We start from the raw sequence: 19,486 nt of genomic DNA, 5'->3' as shown, positions 1-19,486 counted from the left end.
CTCCCTCATCCCGCCTCCATCTCTCCTGATTGGCTGTCACCACCAGGTGGCAGAGGTCTCCCCATTGGTTCCTACGGACCACTGGAGCCCATCGCCCAATCATGGCAGGGAACAACAGGGAAGCCGGGGCGGGGAGTTTGAACTCTGCAACTTTGAAAACTCTATATAAATGGCTGTATCAAATGTATTTCTTTATGCTTAGCTTTGGCGAGTGATTGCAGCTTTGCATCCGTTTCAGCTGAATCGCATTAAACCTCGATGGCTTTTCTTCAACTGGTGAGTCTTATCATTGGGAAATCAGGGGAAAATATGGGATGCTTCTCTGTCTCACCAGGGAAAAAGAACTCTTTGATGAGTCTAATTGGTCTCTGCCTCCTGGCAAAGACCCCTAAATTTTATCTCTAGAACATAAGTATGAAAAGACCCTAGATATATGCATTTTTGCTAGATAAGCTTATCAAAGTGCTGGTTTTAACCTACAAAACCCTATACGGTTCCAGCCCGGTTTACCTGTCCAAATGAATTCTCCTCTATGAACCAGCAAGACAATTAAGATCTTCTGGTGGGGCCCTGCTCTCGGTCCCACCACTTTCGCAATCGCGTCTGGCGGGAACGAGAGGCAGGGCCTTTTCTGTGGTGGCCCCTCGGCTATGGAACTCTCTCCCGATTGAGATCAGATCTGCCCCCTCCCTCCTGTCCTTCAGGGGGATGGTGAAATCTTGGCTATGGAAGGAAGCATTCCCAGAGTAATGGTTGAAACCGGCTACAGAACAAAGGTATCGACCGCACACACGGACTGAGTCAGACATGATTTATCTAGGCGACTTGGCTTATTTGTAATTTTAATTGATATGTATTTTAACTTGTTATTATATGTTTTTAGATTGTACTATTAGCATTGAATCCTTGCTGTAAGCCGGTCTGAGTCCCTCTATGGAGGTTGAGAAGATCAGGATATAAAAGGTTTAAATAAATAAACAATATATATATATATATATATATATATATATATCCACCTTTTCCAACGCCCCCCTTTTCCTCCAGCATCTCACCTTCAATTAAATAACAATAAATAAATAAACTGTATTTATTCGCCGCCACCATCTCCCCAAAGGGGACTCGGGGTGGCTGACATTAGGCCAAGCCCAAAGGTACAATAAAGCAAAAATAAAATACAGACTACACACAACATAAATTGCATCGGAATAAAATACATACAGTAACAAAATAACATAAATAAAGCAAATTAGCACAATATGACATCTCCGGCCCATCCTGTGTTTGGATATCAGCCAGCATGCCAATGTCTGAAATCAAGAAATAGCTTCCTATAAGATCTACAGAGATACTCGAAGGAACACCTCAGCAAGCAAGAGTCCAAAAGTGGCAGGCTAAACTTCAATCTGTGGCTGATAAGAAGTGAGAAACTCCCTCCTGAGCAACTTAGAAGGCACTGAACAGAATGCACTCTGGCACCACAAGATGCAGAGCCAATCTTAACACCTAGGGCTACATAGCAGAGTCCACGACATGCGAGTGTGGAGAAGAGCAAACCACAGACCACTTACTACAACATGCACAATGGAGGACCTTCTCACAGAGATACCAGGCACTTAAAGGGGCCAGCTTCTGGTCGAAGGAAATTTAGTGTATCGTTTTTAACTTTGTGTTTTTTTAAAATACACTAGGCGGCCCCTTTCATGTATATGTGCTAGGTGTGTGTATAAATGTGTGTGTATATATTTGTGCATATGTGTATATATGTGGTTTTGCGCATGGATTTTAATGTTGTTGTTGTTTTTTTGCTTTTCCACTGTGTTTTTCAGTGTTTTTATGAGTGATGGTCACTCCTTGGCCTGACAGGTGTCATGTGTCCAAATTTGGTGTCAATTCGTCCAGTGGTTTTTGAGTTATGTTAATCCTACAAACGAACATTACATTTTTATTTATATAGATTATAATTTGCTTCTATGCAGTCATGCCGACCACATGACCTTGGAGGTGTCTACGGACAACGCTGGCTCTTCGGCTTAGAAATGGAGATGAGCACCACACCCCAGAGTCAGACATGACTGGACTTAATGTCAGGGGACTACCTTTACCTTTTTAACACAATAAATAAAATAACCAACAATATGAATAAGAAAAAAAGGGATGGAGGGAAAATTGGGATGTCGGATGATTTTTTTTCTCCTTATATTCACCTTGAATGGCGTCTTTTTCTGACTTTCCTTCAATCCTACCAACTAATAGATTAGCAAAGCTGTTTACTATTCACAGCTAGTCATTAAAAAGCAAGAAACCAAGTCTGGCGAATAAATTATAGGGCAAACTCCAGGAAGAAAACAAGATGTCATTCATTTTAATCAGATTTTTTTTAAAAAAAAATGAAACTATACAGATAGATTTGCCCCTCCATCCTTCAGGCTCCCCACATCTGACAAAAGCAATCTATATACACAAAAGCACACCAGAAGGAGTGTCATGAGATATGTATAGCATCTGGCTATGCCCATTGCTAGGATTGAATTAAATGTGGCCAGCAGGAGCAATATACACCACAATCTGATTCAGTAAAATATATACAGAAGAGTCTCGCAAACCCAACATAAACGGGCTAGCAGAACATTAGATAAGCAAAAATGTTGGATAATAAGGATTAAGGAAAAGCCTATTAAAAGTCAAATTATGTTATGATTATACAAATTAAGCACCAAAACATCATGTTTTACAACAAATCAACAGACAATGCAGTTCAATACACAGTAATGTTATATAGTAATTACTGTATTTACGAATTTATCACCAACATCACAATGTATTGAAACAGCTGTGGATCCAGGCAGGAGCCAGACTCCGTTGGATAATACAGAACATTGGATGAGCAAAGGTTGGATAAGCGAGACTCTACTGTACTAGCCTGAGTAAATAATAATAATAATAATAATAATAATAATAATAAACAAGCCATTAGAACCAACGCCATCAAAGCCAAAATTGAAAAGTCGAAAACAGATCCCAAATGTAGACTATACAAGGAAGCAGATGAAACAATAGATCACATCCTCAGCTGCTGCAAGAAGATCACGCAGTCAGAGTACAAGCAGAGGCATAACACCGTTGTTCAGAGGATTCATTGGAACTTGTGCTACAAACTCCATCTGCCTGTGACAACTAACGGGTGGGATCACAAACCAGAAAAAGTTACAGAGAATGAACACACCATACTCCTCTGGGACTTCCAAATTCAGACAGACAGAGTTCTGGAGCACAAGACTCCTGACCTCACAATTGTATTACAAAACAAGGTATGGATCGTTGATGTCGCAAACCCAGGTGACAGCAGGACTGAAGAGAAACAACTGGAAAAGCTGACATGAGGATTTAAAGATCAAACTGCAAAGACTCTGGCACAAACCAGTAAATGTGGTCCCAGTGGTGATCGGCACACTGGGTGCAGTGCCTAAAGACCTTGGCCTGCACTTAAACACAATCGGCGCTGACAAAATTACCATCTGCCAGTTGCAGAAGGCCACCTTACTGAGATCTGCACACATTATTCACCAATACATCACATAGTACAAGACACTTGGGAAGTGTCCGACGTGTGCTCCAATTCAACAGCCAGCAGAGTGTCTGCTGTGGACTCATCTTGTTGTGTTTCAAATAATAATAATAATAATAATAATAATAATAATAATAATAATGACACGATATGAGGATTTAAAGATTGAACTGCAAAGACTCTGGCACAAGCCAGTCAAGGTGGTCCCAGTGGTGATCGGCACATTGAGTGCAGTGCCTAAGGACCTTGGCCTGCACTTAAACACAATCGGCGCTGACAAGATTACCATCTGCCAGCTGCAAAAGGCCACCTTACTGGGATCTGCACATATTATTCGCCGATACATCATAGTTCTAGATGCTTGGGAAGTGTCTGACGTGTGATCCAATACAACAGCCAGCGGAATGTCTGCTGTGGACCAATCTTGTTGTGTTTCTAATAATAATAATAATAATAATAATAATAATAATAATAATAATTTTATTTTTAAACCCCGCCAAACATCTCCCCGAGGGGACTCGGGGCAGCTTACAAGGGACAAGCCCAAAAAATTACAGATAAAAACACAAGCAATTAAAACATCCGATAAAATATAAAAATAATCACAATCGTAAACAACGTCAAAACAATATGGCTGAAAAAAAGAACATAGCTGAGGTTCAGGCTCAATGAGTGCAATACATTTCTGAAGGGAGTGCAAGAAAAGTGCAACAATCAAGTAGACAGGGCTGGAAAAACTGTCATCAAAAGTGAGTTGTTGTAGGTTTTTCGGGGTATTCACTTATTGAAGAACCGAAAATATTCAGATATATAGTTGTACTAAATCCTGACATGCACTTTCAGAGACAAAAGCCAAGTTTTGTATCAGTTGTAGGAGCAAATAATTTTGACTCTGAGTTTCATTGTATGCCAACAAAGCAGATTAAGGAAGAAAATGCGTGGATAGAAGCAGGTCAGCGGGATGTATACTTATTTTTAAATGCTATAGCCATGTAATGCTCAATAGTCAAGAATAAATCACACACGCAAAGCCAGTCAAACATATTATAAGGAACAGCAGGCCAGTGTTCAAATATAAACCAAACTCAACCATATGCTTTAATGAATGAATCATTTCGCTTTCATATAGCCAACTTCTCTATCCATTATAATAGTCAAGATTTAACCCCTGTACTTTTCCTACTTCTTCTCTTCCCCCCAACTATTTCCCAAACTCTAAAAAGAAGAATTGGGCAAAGATAGGTACTTGACAAGCCTAAAAAATTCAGACAGGCATTGACTTTAAGGATGATATATACTGTTAAAAATATATCCTCAATTCATTCACAAAATGGGACACAGATTAAACACATTCGTAAGAGCAGCCTTATCTGCTTTATTACATTAATAAACATACCGTATATACTTGAGTATAAGCCGACCCGAATATAAGCCGAGGCACCTAATTTTACCACAAAAAACTGGGAAACACTGGGAAGACTCGAGTATAAGCTGAGGGTGGGAAATGCATCTGCTACAGGTAAATTTCAAAATAAAAATAGATACCAATAAAATTAGATTAATTGAGGCACCAGGAGGTGAAATGTTCTTGAATATTTACATAAAACTGTAATTTGAGATAAGACTGCCCAACTCTGATTAAATCACTATTTTAACCTTCTTCGATGGAAATATACTTACACATCCTTCTATCAATAATAAAGAGAATAAAATAATAAATGTAATAATAATAACAATAAAGTAAATAAAGGAAATGCGATAATAACAGTGATAATAGAGCAAAATAATAAATGCAATAATAGAGTAAAATAATAACTGCAATAATAATAAAGTATAACAAATGTAATAATAATAATAATAATAATAATAATAATAATAATAGGGTAAAATACTGTAAATGTAATAATAAAGTAAAATAATACATGAAATAAAAATAATACTAATAACAGAATAAAATAATAATTAACCTTGACTCAAGTATAAGCCGAGGGGAGCTTTTTCAGCCTAAAAGGGGGGCTGGAAAACTAGGCTTATACGCAAGTATATACAGTACCTCACTTTACTCCTAATATAAGCAGATTGTGCCAAGAGAAAACATAATGGAGTGGAAAAAACATCACTCAGCTATGATTGTCATTTTCTATTTCCTTAGGTTTACATCATCCACATTGTCGAAGGCTTTCATGGCTAGAATCATTGGGTTGTTGTGAGTTTTCTGTGCTTTATGGCCGTGTTCCAGAAGCATTCTCTCCTGATGTTTTGCCTGCATCTATGGCAGGCATCCTCTGAGGTTGTGAGGTCTGACAACCTCTGAGGACGCCTGCCATAGATGCAGTTGAAACGTCAGGAGAAAGTGCTTCTGGAACACGATCATACAGCCCGGAAAACTCACAAGAACCCAATCATCCACATTATTTGAGAAATCAAAGCAGAGATCTACAGATAATGAGGATGTAGCAAAAATGTTGGCAGAGTAATCCTTTTTTAAAAAAAAGTTTTACCCAAATAATTATTAGTCATTGAAGCACATCATTCTCAATCTGGTTCATAGAAGCAAATTACTTAGGTCTAGATTATTTGAAGGACCGTCTCTCTTTCTCTCTCTCTTTGAACTTGTTAAACATTTATGATCATCTGGGGAGGGCCTTCTCTCCATCCCACCACCTGCTCAAGCTCATTGGCAGAAACAAGGGAGAGGGACTTTTTGGTGGTGGCTTCCAGACTGTAGCACTCCCTCCCAAGAGACACCAGAATGGCCCTATCCCTGGTTGCCTTTTGGTAGCAGCAAATGACATTTCTGTGCCAACAGATATTTGGGTGAGAATGAGGAGCACCCTACTGGGGAGATAATGGGTGGATGGTGAGTTTAAATTGTAATCTTAATTGTATTTTAACTTTATATTCACACACTAATATTTGGTTTTCAAATTTTTGTATTTATTTATCTTAAATTGTCATTAGATTGCATAGTTGTTAGCCACCTTGAGTTGCTATGGGGTGAAAGGCAGGATGTAGGTAAGGAAATAATAATAATAATAATAATAATAATAATAATAATAACAATGCACACATACCAATTATACAATAGCTCTCATTATCTACCCATTTTAAGCCACATGGGAACATCATCACCATTGCACCCAATATTTCAACAAGGCCCTTTGCAAAGCAATGGTCACACACACACACACACAGCTCCTTACCGGGGGGGGGGGGATCTCCAACAAAAACCATCAATAATAGCAATAGCAATAGCAATAATAATAATAATAATAATAATAATGCTTTATCTATATTCCGCCCTTTCTTCCCCTGGGTGACTTACAACAGGAAAAAACAATATACATAGTATCAATCACACAACCCAAAAGGTAAAATCAAAGCAAACAGATCAAAAGGACAAAACACTGAACATTGAGGAAATAATCCCAATAAAACATATTAATCATAGCTCATAACATCAACCATACAAGTATAAAACATTACCACAAATAAAATACCACTAAAGCATCATAGAATCTGCTCTTTTTATCCAATAATTGAAGGACCTAAAATTGTTAAAGTTTTATCCTGGTGTGGACAACAGACAGGGCCTTCTCAGTGGTGGCTCCCCAGCTCTCGAACTCCCTCCCCAGTGAGATTAAATCAGCTCCCCCTCCTCCTGAGCTTTAGAAAGAGAGCAAAGTCGTGGTTGTGGGAACAAGCCTTTGGCTAATAAATAACACCAAAATACAAAGAATAATTAAGGAACATGTGACATGACAATTCAGAATGGCTATGGTATACAATTTCTGAATCGTGGGATTTTAATATTTATACTAGCTTGATTGTATGCTTTCTCTGAATGTTTAAATTTGATGCATATCCCAATTCGAGGTGCAGACCATTATCTATAAAGCTCTAAACCAGTGGTTCTCAACCTGTGGGTCCCCAGGTGTTTTGGCCTACAACTCCCAGAAATCCCAGCCAGCTTACCAGTTGTTAGGATTTCTGGGAGTTGAAGGCCAAAACATCTGGTTACCCACAGGTTGAGAACCACTGCAACAGTTTGGGACCTGACTTATCTTCGTGACCGCATCTTCCCCTATGAACCCACATGCTCTTTAAGATCTTCTGGAGAGGCTCCTCTCTTGCTCCCATCTCCGTCTCAGGCACGGCTGGTGGGGACGAGAGAAAGGGCCTTCTCAGTCGTGGCCCCCTGGCTCTAGAACTCTCTCCCCAGGGAGATCAGGCTAGCACCCTCCCTATCCACCTTCCACAAGGACTTATAAGACATGGATGTTCCAATGTATTTTTGACTAGGCAATTCCCTGGACAGCTGGCCCCAGTTACAACCCAAACATCGTATCCTCAAGCACTTTACGACTGTTATATCCAAATCCGTAATGGTAGATTGTTCTTATTCTCATCGCTGTTACATGATATTTGCACTTTAATCATTAGTTCTATCCTCTAATGTTGAGACACCAGTCCGCCCACCCATGACGAGACATTGAACCTTGCTACTGGTTGTTGGTCTGATGTTCATTTTATAAACAGCAGAATGTTATGTTTTATTTTGTTATATTGTTTATGTTATTATTTTGTTGATATGCATTTTTATGGGTTATGTTTTAAGTCTCTTTGAGGAGATGGAGGCGGGGTATAAAAATAAAGTTACCATATTATTATGATTTGTTTAATGGTTTTCATGGTTTTAAGTTCATAGTTATATGTAATAATTAATTATAATGTATTTATTTACAGCATTTATATGCCACCCTTCTCACCCTGAAGGGGACTCAGACCGGCTTAGAAGTTATTTGTACATACAATATATTATATTAATAAGCATGGAACTATATTAGCATTATATATTACTATATTGTACTATACCACTATACCGTAATATTATTAGTAATGTTACATTTATAAAATATGTAATTATTGTATTGTATTATTAGTATTATATTGTAATACATTATAATATTATCAAAATTATATGTGTATTGTTGTTGTTGTTCATTCGTTCAGTCGTCTCCGACTCTTCGTGACCTCATGGACCAGTCCACGCCAGAGCTTCCTGTCGGCCGTCACCACCCCCAGCTCCTTCAAGGTCAGTCCAGTCACTTCAAGGATGCCATCCATCCATCTTGCCCTTGGTCGGCCCCTCTTCCTTTTCCCTTCCACTTTCCCCAGCATAATGTGTATACAATATATTATATTATTAGCACAGCACAATATTAGCATTATATATTACTAAATTGTACTATGCCACTATACTGTAATATTATTATTAATATTGCACGTAATATAAAATATATAATTATATTGTATTATTATTTGTATTATATTGTATTACATTAAAATATTATTATCAATATTATAGGTGTATACGACATATTATTAGCACAGCACAATATTAATATTATATGCTACCACGCGTTGCTGTGGCCCAGTCTGTGTGTGTGTTTTTTGTGTGTATATATTTATGTATATGTGTATATATGTGTATGGAACGCCCTCCCTAGAGATATCAGATTGGCCACCTCCCTCTTGTCTTCTAGAAGGAAAACCAAGCGTTGGATCAGTGAGCAGCAAGTGGAAGAAAATCACACAACTTATGGCAATGAACTGACCCAGACTGGTTTTTGGATTTCGATTTTAATGGATGTGTCTTAATTAATTGCTTTAATTGTTGTTTTAATTTGTAATATTTTGATTGTACTGTGGTTGTTTTTATGATGCTAGCATCGTATGATGCTTTTGTTAGGCCGCCCTGAGTCCGCCTTTGGAGGGAGATAAATATAAATAAATATATACATATGTGGTTTGTCGTTATTTATTCACATGTTTTATGTAATTATGATGTTGTGTTTTGTTTGTGTTTTCAGTCGTACTTTGTTGTTTGGGCTTGGCCTCATGTAAGCCGCTCCGAGTCCCCATTGGGGAGATGGTGGCGGGGTAAAAATAAAGTTTATTATTATTTATTATTTTGTGCATGTGTTGTAATGTATTTTTTGGGGGGAGGGGGGGTGACTTTTAAAGTCTCTTCTTCTGGGTTTTTATGGATTTTTTAAATGTTTTACCATCCTTGTAATTTTGCTACTGTTATTAATCATAATGTAAATATCTGATATGCAGGATGTATTCTCATTCACTGGACCAAATCGCTTCTGGTGTGAGAGAATTGGCCGTCTGCAAGGACGTTGCCCAGGCTATGCCTGGATGTTCTGATGTGATACCATCCTTGTGGGAGGCTTCTCCCATGTCCCCGCACGAGGAGCTGGAGCTGATAGAGGGAGCTCATCCGCGCCCTCCCAGTTTCAAACCTGTGACCTGTCAGTCTTCAGTCCTGCCGGCACAGGGGTTTAACCCACTGCGCCACCAAGGGCTCCACAACACAGAGTTTAAACATAGTATATAAAATATAACAGTAATATAATGTTATTTTAGGACTATGTTTTTAATTTTTTTCCTTTATGTAATTTTGATGTTGTTGATTGTTTATGTTCTGGTTTTATCTTGTTGTAATATGTTGACCAGGCTTGGCCCCATGTAAGCCGCTCCGAGACCCCATCGGGGAGATGGTGGCGGGGTATAAATAAAGTATTATTATTATTATTATTACTATTATTATTATTATAAAACAACATTTTACCAACAATAAAACAAGCCATCATCAGCAACTATCAATGACATATTTCACATCTCATGGTGTCATTCCCTCCTGTCAATTGCAATACTGAAGAAACAACACAAAGCATTTTGTGAGAGAAGGTGCCTGTTGTGTAGTTTGATAGGCCAGTGTTGTTAGGCATATGTATGTCTTTCCTATTTGTGTCTTTCCTCCCCTTCTCCCTATTAATTGCAATACTGAAGAAACAACACAAAACATTTTGTGAGAGAAGGTGCCTATTGTGTAGTTTGATTGGCCATTGTTGTTAGGCATGTGTATGTCTTTCCTATTTGTGTCTTTCCTCCCCTTCTCCCTATTAATTGCAATACTGAAGAAACAACACAAAACATTTTGTGAGAGAAAGTGCCTGTTGTGTAGATTGATGGGCCACTGTTGTTAGGCATGTGTATGTCTTTCCTTCCCTTCTCCCTGTTAATTGCAATACTGAAGAAACAACACAAAACATTTTGTGAGAGAAAGTGCCTGTTGTGTAGATTGATGGGCCATTGTTGTTAGGCATGTGTATTTGATAAAGCACCATCAAAGCACCCCTGACAGATGGCGATCCAGCAATACTACTACTACTACTACTACTACTAATAATAATAATAATAATAATAATAGTTGGAAGGGACCACATGGGCCATCTAGTCCAGCCCTCGGCCATGCAGGATAAGCACAATCAAAGCACTCCTGGCAGATGGCCATCCAGCAATAATAATAATAATTTTATTATAATAATGGAATAATAGAATAATTTATAATAATAATTGGTGTCTTTCCTCCCCTTCTCCCTGTTAATTGCAATACTGAAGAAACAACACAAAACATTTGGTGAGAGAAGGTGCCTGTTGTGTTGTTTGAAAGGCCATTGTTGTTAGGCATAATAATAATAATAATAATAATAGTTGGAAGATACCACATGGGCCATCTAGTCCAACCCCCTGCCATGCAGGATAAGCACAATCAAAGCACTCCTGGTAGATGGCCATCCAGCAATAATAATAATAATTTTATTATAATAATGGAATAATAGAATAATTTATAATAATAATTGGTGTCTTTCCTCCCCTTCTCCCTGTTAATTGCAATACTGAAGAAACAACACAAAACATTTTGTGAGAGATGGTGCCTGTTGTGTGGTTTGAAAGGCTCTTGTTGTTAGGCATGTTGTTAGGCATAATAATAATAATAATAATTCCTATTTGTTGTGTAGTTTGTTGTTCATAATAATAATAATAATAATAATAATTGGTGTCTTTCCTCCCCTTCTCCCTGTTAATTGCAATACCGAAGAAACAACACAAAACATTTTGTGAGAGAAGGTGCCTGTTGTATAGTCTGATAGGCCATTGTTGTTAGGCATGTGTATTTGATAAAGCACTATCAAAGCACCCCTGACAGATGGCCATCCAGCAATACTACTACTACTACTAATAATAATAATAACAATAATAATAGAATAATTCATAATAATAATAACAATAATAATTGGTGTCTTTCCTCCCCTTCTCCCTGTTAATTGCAATATTGAAGAAACAACACAAAACATTTTGTGAGAGAAGGTGCCTGTTGTGTAGTTGGATAGGCCATTGCTGTTAGGCATGTGTATGTCTTTCCTATTTATTGTGTAGTTTGATAGGCCACTGTTGTTAGGCATGTGTATGTCTTTCCTATTTGTTGTGTAGACTGATAGGCCATTGTTGTTTGGCATGTGTGTGTCTTTCCTATTGGTGTCTTTCCTCCCCTTTTCCCTGTTAATTGCAATACCGAAGAAACAACACAAAACATTTTGTGAGAGAAGATGCGTGTTGTATAGTTTGATAGGCCATTGCTGTTGTGTAGACTGATAGACTATTGCTGTTAGGCATGCATATGTCTTTCCTATTTGTTGTGTAGACTGATAGGCCATTGTTGTTAGGTATGTGTATGTCTTTCCTCCCCTTCTCCCTGTTAATTGCAATACCGAAGGAACAACACAAAACATTTGGTGAGAGAAGATGCCTGTTGTGTAGTGTGGTAGGCCAGTGCTGTTAGGCATGTGTATCCCCTTCTCCCTGTTAATTGCAATACTGAAGGCACAACACAAAACATTTGGTGAGAGAAGATGAAGGCACAACACAAAACATTTGGTGAGAGAAGGTGCCTGTTGTGTAGACTGATATGCCATTGTTGTTAGGCATGTGTATTTGATAAAGCAGCATCAAAGCACCCCTGACAGATGGCCATCCAGCAATACTACTACTATTACTAATAATAATAATAATAACAATAATAATAATAATAATTGGTGTCTTTCCTCCCCTTCTCCCTGTTAATTGCAATACTGAAGGCACAACACAAAACATTTGGTGAGAGAAGGTGCCTGTTGTGTAGTTTGGTAGGCCACTCTTGTTTGTGTCTTTTTTATGTCTTTCCTCCCCTTTCTCCCTGTTAATTGCAATACTGAAGGCACAACACAAGTAGACAAACAAAAAAAGCCCCACCAATGGAAGGCCCTCTGACTTACCTTCTCCCCCTGGAGTCACACCATGAGTGGGCTTTGTCTGGAGGTGGGCTGGAGGAGGAGATCCCAAACAAGAGCTTGGACAGAAAAGAAGGGATTGGGAGGGAGGGAGGGAGGAAGGGTCTTGAGTCAGGATGTGTGGGGAAGGAAGGAAAGAAAGAGGGAAGGAAAAGGAGGGAAGAGGAGCCTGGTTCCCTAATGCTTTCAGGCCTTCAATGTGGGGAGGGAGGGAGGAAAGAGGGAAGGCCTCTCTTGTTCTGGGGAGGAGGAAGGCCTTCAACGTGAGGGGGACAATGAGGAAGAGCAGGGGGAAGCAGGCTGAGGGGAACCGGCTAGGCCCAAAGGGAAGCCTTCCTCTCCCTCTCTCTCTCTCTGTGTCTCCTCCTCTCCCTTCCTTCCTTCCTTCCTTTCTTCCCTCCTCTCTGTTCCCCTCACACCGCCACCCCTTCAGACAGGGACAGGGCTGCTGCTGCTACCGCCACACGCCAGTATCGCGCCTCCTGATTGGCTCCCGCACCCGGCCTGGAGGCGTGCGCGTGCGGCGGCGGGGCGCTGATAGTAAATATGGGCGGGGCGCCCGACCCAAGCACCAATCCGCGCCGTCGAAACGAAACGAGAGAGTGATAGGTGAAGCGGCGGGCTTAAAATGAGACGCGGCGCGGGATTGGGCGAAAGGCGGGGAAAAGGGGGGCGGGGCAGGAGGAGGGCCGTCCTCGCGCCGGCGACGGTTGGGGGGGGGAGGGGGGGAGGGGGGGAGGGAGGGAGGGGGGAGGAGGAGGGGAGGGGCGGGGCTCTTTTTTTCACCTCATGGTGAGACCACGTGATACCATCTATTCCAACCCCCTGCCATGCAGGAAGAGCACCATCAAAGCACTCCTGGCAGATGGCCATCCAGTAATAATAATAATAATAATAATAATAGATAATAATAATAATAGTTGGAAGAGACTCCATGGGCCATCTAGTCCAACCCCCTGCCATGCAGGAAAAGCACCATCAAAGCACCCCTGACAGATGGCCATCCAGGCATAATAAGAATAATAAGAGTTGGAAGAGACCACATGGGCCATCTAGTGCAACCCCCTGCCATGCAGGAAAAGCACCATCAAATCACTCCTGGCAGATGGCCACCCAGCAATAATAATAATGATAATAAAATCATAGAATAATTGATGATGATGATGATGATGATAATAATAATAATAATAATAATAGGAAGTGGCCACAAGGGCCATCTAGTCCAACCCCCTGCCATGCAGTAAAAGCACAATCAAAGTACTCCTGGCAGATGGCCATCCAGCAATAATAATAATAATAATAATAATAATAATAATGTGGAAAGAGACCCCATGGGCCATCTAGTCCAACCCCCTGCCATGCAGGAAAAGCACCATCAAATCACTCCTGGCAGATGGCCACCCAGCAATAATAATAATAATAAAATCATAGAATAATTTATTATAATAATAATAATAATAATAATAATTGGAAGAGGCCACAAGGGCCATCTAGTCCAACCCCCTGCCATGCAGTAAAAGCACAATCAAAGTACTCCTGGCAGATGGCCATCCAGCAATAATAATAATAATAATAATAATAATAATAATAATAATGTGGAAAGAGACCCCATGGGCCATCTAGTCAAACCCCCTGCCATGCAGGAAAAGCACAATCAAAGCACCCCCGACCGATGGCCATCCAGCCATAATAAGAATCAGAGAATCAGAGAATAATAGAGTGGGAAGAGACCCCATGGGCCATCTAGTCCAACCCCCTGCCATGCAGGAAAAGCACCATCAAAGCACCCCCGACAGAAGGCCACCCAACCATAATAAGAATAATAGAATCAGAAAATAATCGAATGAGAAGAGACCACATGGACCATCTAGTCCAACCCCCTGCCATCCTCTTCCAAGAGAAGTTTGCTTGGTTCTGATTCTTTTCCATCATTGCTGGTAAATCGTTTTGGGGTACGTCTGAATAGTTTCGGGGTATATCTGAAGCTCCACGGCCCACATAAATAATAAGTAGCCAAATAGATCTGCCTGACGTTATGATATTATAATTATATATTTTATATTGCATGTAATATTACTAATAATATTACAATATAATGGTATAGTAAAATATAGCAATATATAATACTGATATTATACTATGCTAATAATATAATATATTGTATATATACTGTCCTTCTCTTCCTTTTTGGAAATCCTCCTAGAAGAAGCCTTCCTCCGTTGTGATTGGCTGGCTTCTCAGCCAAGGGGCAAGGGAGAGCATGCGAGGCTGGAGGGAGGCTTGGCCAGTTCAGAATGCTCTTTGATTGTAGGTGAACTATAAATCCCTCAACTACAACTCCCAAATGTCAAGATCGATTTCCCCCAAATTCCATCAGTGTTCACATTTGGCCATATTGAGTATCTGTGCCAAGTTTGGTCCAGATCCATCACTGTACTCTCTGGATGTAGGTGAACTACAACTCTCAAACTCCAAGGCTAACAACGCCCACCAAACCCTTCCAGTATTTCCTGTTGGTCGTGGAAGTTCTGTGTGCCAAGACTGGTTCAATTCCTTCATTGGTGGAGTTCAAAATGTTCTTTGATTGCAGGTGAACTATAAATCCCAGCAACGACAACTCCCAACTGTCAGTGTCTATTTTCCCCAAACTCCACCAGTGTTCACATTTGGGCTTATTGAGTATTCATGCCAAGTTTGGTCCAGATCCACCATTGTTTGAGTCCATGGTGCTCTCTGGATGTAGGTGAACTACAACTCCAAAATTCAAGGTCAGTGCCCACCAAATCCTTCCCAGTATTCAAATTTGGGCATGGAGTTCTGTGTGCCAATTTTGGTTCAATTGTAGGAAGTTTGGCCCAATTCTATCGTTTTCGGAGTTCAGAATGCTCTTTGATTGTAGCTGAACTATAAATTCCGGCAACTAAAACTCCCAAATGTCTAGGTCGATTTCCCCCAAATTCCACCAGTGTTCACATTTGGGCATATTGAGTATCCGTACCAAGTTTGGTCCAGATCCATCACTGTACTCTCTGGATGTAGGTGAACTACAACTCAAAAATTCAAGGTCAATGCCCACCAAACCCTTCCAGTATTTCCTGTTGGGCATGGGGGTTCTGTGTGGGAAGTTTGGCCTAATTCTATTGTTGGTGTTCAGAATTCTCTTTGGTTGTAGGCGAACTATAAATCCCAGCAACTACAACTCCCAAATGTCTAGGTCGATTTCCCCCAAATTCCACCAGTGTTCACATTTGGGCATATTGAGTATCCGTACCAAGTTTGGTCCAGATCCATCACCGTACTCTCTGGATGTAGGTGAACTACAACTCCCAAACTCAAGGTCAATGCCCACCAAACCCTTGCAGTATTTCCTGTTGGTTGTGGGAGTTCTGTGTGCCAAGTTTGGCTCCATTCCATCGTTGTCGGAGTTCGGAATGCTCTTTGATTGTAGGTGAACTATAAATTCCAGCAACTACAACTCCCAAATGACAAAATAAATTCCTGAACAGTTCAGGCCCTGCCTATCTTTGTGACCACATTCTAGCCACAATGGTCCGCAATGAATGGTCCGGCCACCACTGCCCTTTTCATCCGTGCCCTTCTTCCTTAGTGACCATTTGCACTTTTTCATTCCCTTGTTTTGTTTACAATTTGGCCGGGCCTTACGCCAGTTGTCACCATTCTGGGGTGTTATTCTGAGTTTTGAATCGTTTTGTGTGCTATTGCTTTTACTTTTTTGTATTGTACTGTGTAGGACCCGTGGTGGTGCAGCGGGTTAAACTGCCGAGCTGCTGAACTTGCTGATCAAAAAGTTGGCGGTTCAAATCCAGGGATGGATGGATATGGATAGATAGAATGGATGGATGGATGGATGGAAAGATGGGTGGATACATGGATGGATAGAAGGATGGATGGATAGAAGGGTGGGTGGGTGGATGAGTAGATGGATGGGTAGATAGAGGGATGGATAGATGGATGGATGGATGGATGGATAGAGGAAGGGATGGGTAGATGGATGGATTGATTGATAGATGAATGGATGGATATATGGATGGATGGATATATGGAGAGAGGGATGGATGGATGGAATAGATGGATTGATAGAGGAAGGGATGGGTAGGTGAATGGATAGATGGATGGATGGATGGAGAGAGGGGTGGGTGGGTGGATGGATGAGTAGAGGGATGGGTAGTTAGATGGACGGATAGATGGGTGGGTGGATGGATGATTGGGTAGATGGATGGACAGATGGATGGGTAGATGGATGGATAGATGTGATAGATGGATAGATAGATAAATACATGGATGGATAGATAGAGGGTAGATGGATTGAGGGATAGATGGATGGATGGAGGGATAGATGGATGGATAGAAGGATGGATGGATTGATAGATGGATGGATGAGTAGATAGATGGATGGATAGAAGGGTGGGTGGGTGGATGAGTAGATAGAGGGATGGATAGATGGAGGAATAGATGGAATAGATGGATGGATAGATAGAGGAAGGGATGGGTAGATGGATGGATTGATTGATAGATGAATGGATGGATAGATGGAGAGAGGGATGGATGGATGGAATAGATGGATGGATAGATAGATAGAGGAAGGGATGGGTAGGTGGATGGATGGAGAGAGGGGTGGGTGGGTGGATGGATGAGTAGATGGATGGGTAGTTAGATGGACGGATAGATGGGTGGGTGGATGGATGGATGGGTAGATGGATGGACAGATGGATGGGTAGAGGGATGGATAGATAGATAAATACATGGATGGATTGATAGAGGGATGGGTGGATGGATAGATGGATGGATGAGTAGATGGATGGATAGATAGATGGGATAGATGGATGGATGAGTAGATGGATGGATACATAGATAACTACATGGGTGGATAGATAGAGGGAGGGATGGGTAGATGGATCGGAAACGAAAACCTCTGGGAAGATCCATTCTGCCCGGACATAATATTAATACGTCTCTAGCCTCGCGTCTTTTGTTATACACGTCAACCTTGGTTGTTTTTGCACTCTTCTTGCCGCAGAAAACTAAACCAGGAAGCCTTCATGGCAGCCCCGCATCCTTCCCCAAATGTCCCCATAAACAAAACCAAGGCTGCACTGGTGTTTCTCGTTTTATTGGCCTCGCATGAGAATGGCTACTCTTTCCCATTTGCAGGTACTCCGGGATGCACTGCAAGGTGTACAGCTTCCACACACGAAAGCAGGAGAATGGGAGAATAGAGAGGATCCTTCAACGCTTTGCAAAACTCGTCTGGTTCCATCCGTGGCCTTCTTTTGTTGCACACAGGTACTAAGGGTTTTTTGCATTTCAGCTAAATGAGGTGACTAGTGCAAAGGGGATGATTGGGGGGGGGGTGTCTGGGGGGGGCGCGAAGGAGCCTCGCCTGCCCCACTGCGGTTTAGTGGACACTTAGTTGACGCGCGGGTTCCTGAAGTTCTTGCCAGCAAAGCGGGCCTTGCTTCCAAGCTCCTCTTCGATCCTAAATTTGCGAACGGGGAGACAATACAAAAGAAACATTGGAACAACAGTTGGGAAGAAAGCAGTCGGGATTAATTTAGATATGTATGTGTGTTTTAAATGTGCTTCTATGTATTTCCAAGATGGATTCTACTGTGTATTAGAAATGCTGTGCAGAATATTCATTCCAATGAGGCTGTGATTATGTAACCTTGAGAGAGGTGAGATAATGTTTGCTCTTGCTGGGAACAGAAGGGAGAAACTAGTCTCAGTAAGAAGAGATAAGCAGATGTGCAGAGACTTTCATTTTTTTTGTTCCTGATTGTAGCTCGCTGTAGTAAGACGTGTCTTTTGAATGTGCTTAGTAAAACTTAGTTTCTTTTGCAACTGAAAGCCTGCAGAGTCCTTATTTTGCAACACAGAGTCTGTTGATCTAGCAAACCTTCTGCTGCGCGTCCCCCAAACTCTGACAGTTTCCTGCTAGGAGAGTGCCATCAACATGCTTTGCCTGACTTAATTGTGCAACAAAATAAGGCGCGTTGTCGAAGGCTTTCATGGCCGGGATCATTGGTTTGCTGTGAGTTTCCACGTTTCAGAAGCATTCTCTCCTGACATTTCGCCCACATCAATGGCAGGGCATCGTCAGAGGTTGTGAAGTGTGTTGGAAACTAGGCTGGTCCAGGGTGGGAGAAAGAAATCTTGTCTGCTTGAATGTTGCTGTCAGGTTTAATCCCTGGACTGCACAAGTCTCCAGTCCTCAATGAGTAGCTAGACTAAGATAGAGGATTTTTTTTCTCATGTCAGGAGCGACTTGAGAAACAGCAAGTCGCTTCTGGAGTGAAAGAATTGGCCGTCTGCAAGGACGTTGTCCAGGGGATGCCTAGATCTTTTGATGTTTTACCATCTTTGTGGGAGGCTTTTCTCATGTCCCATAATAATAATAATAATAATTATTATTATTATTTATTTATTTATTTATTTATTTATTTATATACCGCTCTATCTCACGTGGCTCGTCTCACAAAGGTGGCTTTGGGCCCATAAACTTTGGATTCCTCAAGTAAACACTGACCTCAAGAGTTGGTTGTATTTAGCAAGGCGTTCGGATCGGCAAGGAGCACCAGTCTTGATCTGGAAAAGAGAATAGAAACTGAGTAAGAGCTCTGAATGTAGGTGAACTACAACTCCTATAATTCCCTCCAAAGACCTCCAGTAGGTTTTGTTGGTCAAATTCTAGGGTGGAATCATCCCCAAATGAAAGCCT

At 40.9% G+C, this 19,486-nt stretch overlaps 2 protein-coding genes across 15 annotated transcripts in view; both read right to left on the bottom strand.

Moving 5' to 3' along the window:
• The window catches only part of RERE (arginine-glutamic acid dipeptide repeats), a 504,717-nt gene extending 491,503 nt beyond the window's left edge, over positions 1-13,214 (bottom strand). For 7 of the 12 annotated variants that reach the window (XM_067472974.1, XM_067472980.1, XM_067472981.1 and 4 more), the window contains exon 1: positions 12,733-13,214. The gene's annotated coding sequence lies outside the window, so the exon portion shown is untranslated. The remainder of the gene's footprint in view (positions 1-12,732) is intronic. The other 5 variants (XM_067472983.1, XM_067472976.1, XM_067472985.1 and 2 more) reach the window with 2 other exon arrangements.
• Positions 13,215-17,862: 4,648 nt separating this feature from the next.
• The window catches only part of ENO1 (enolase 1), a 41,206-nt gene continuing 39,582 nt past the window's right edge, over positions 17,863-19,486 (bottom strand). For all 3 annotated transcript variants that reach the window (XM_060759014.2, XM_067472973.1, XM_060759012.2), the window contains 2 exons: positions 19,295-19,353; positions 17,863-18,244 (listed from right to left, as the gene is read on the bottom strand). In XM_060759014.2, coding sequence (XP_060614997.2) covers positions 18,175-18,244; positions 19,295-19,353 — 129 coding nt within the window. In that variant the 3' untranslated portion in view covers positions 17,863-18,174. The remainder of the gene's footprint in view (positions 18,245-19,294; positions 19,354-19,486) is intronic.

The sequence above is a fragment of the Anolis sagrei genome, chromosome 13 (assembly GCF_037176765.1).
Source record: "Anolis sagrei isolate rAnoSag1 chromosome 13, rAnoSag1.mat, whole genome shotgun sequence".
NCBI classification, from domain to species: Eukaryota; Metazoa; Chordata; class Lepidosauria; order Squamata; family Dactyloidae; genus Anolis; species Anolis sagrei.
Note: the sequence above shows the minus strand (reverse complement) of the source record. Positions and strands in the feature narration are given on the sequence as shown.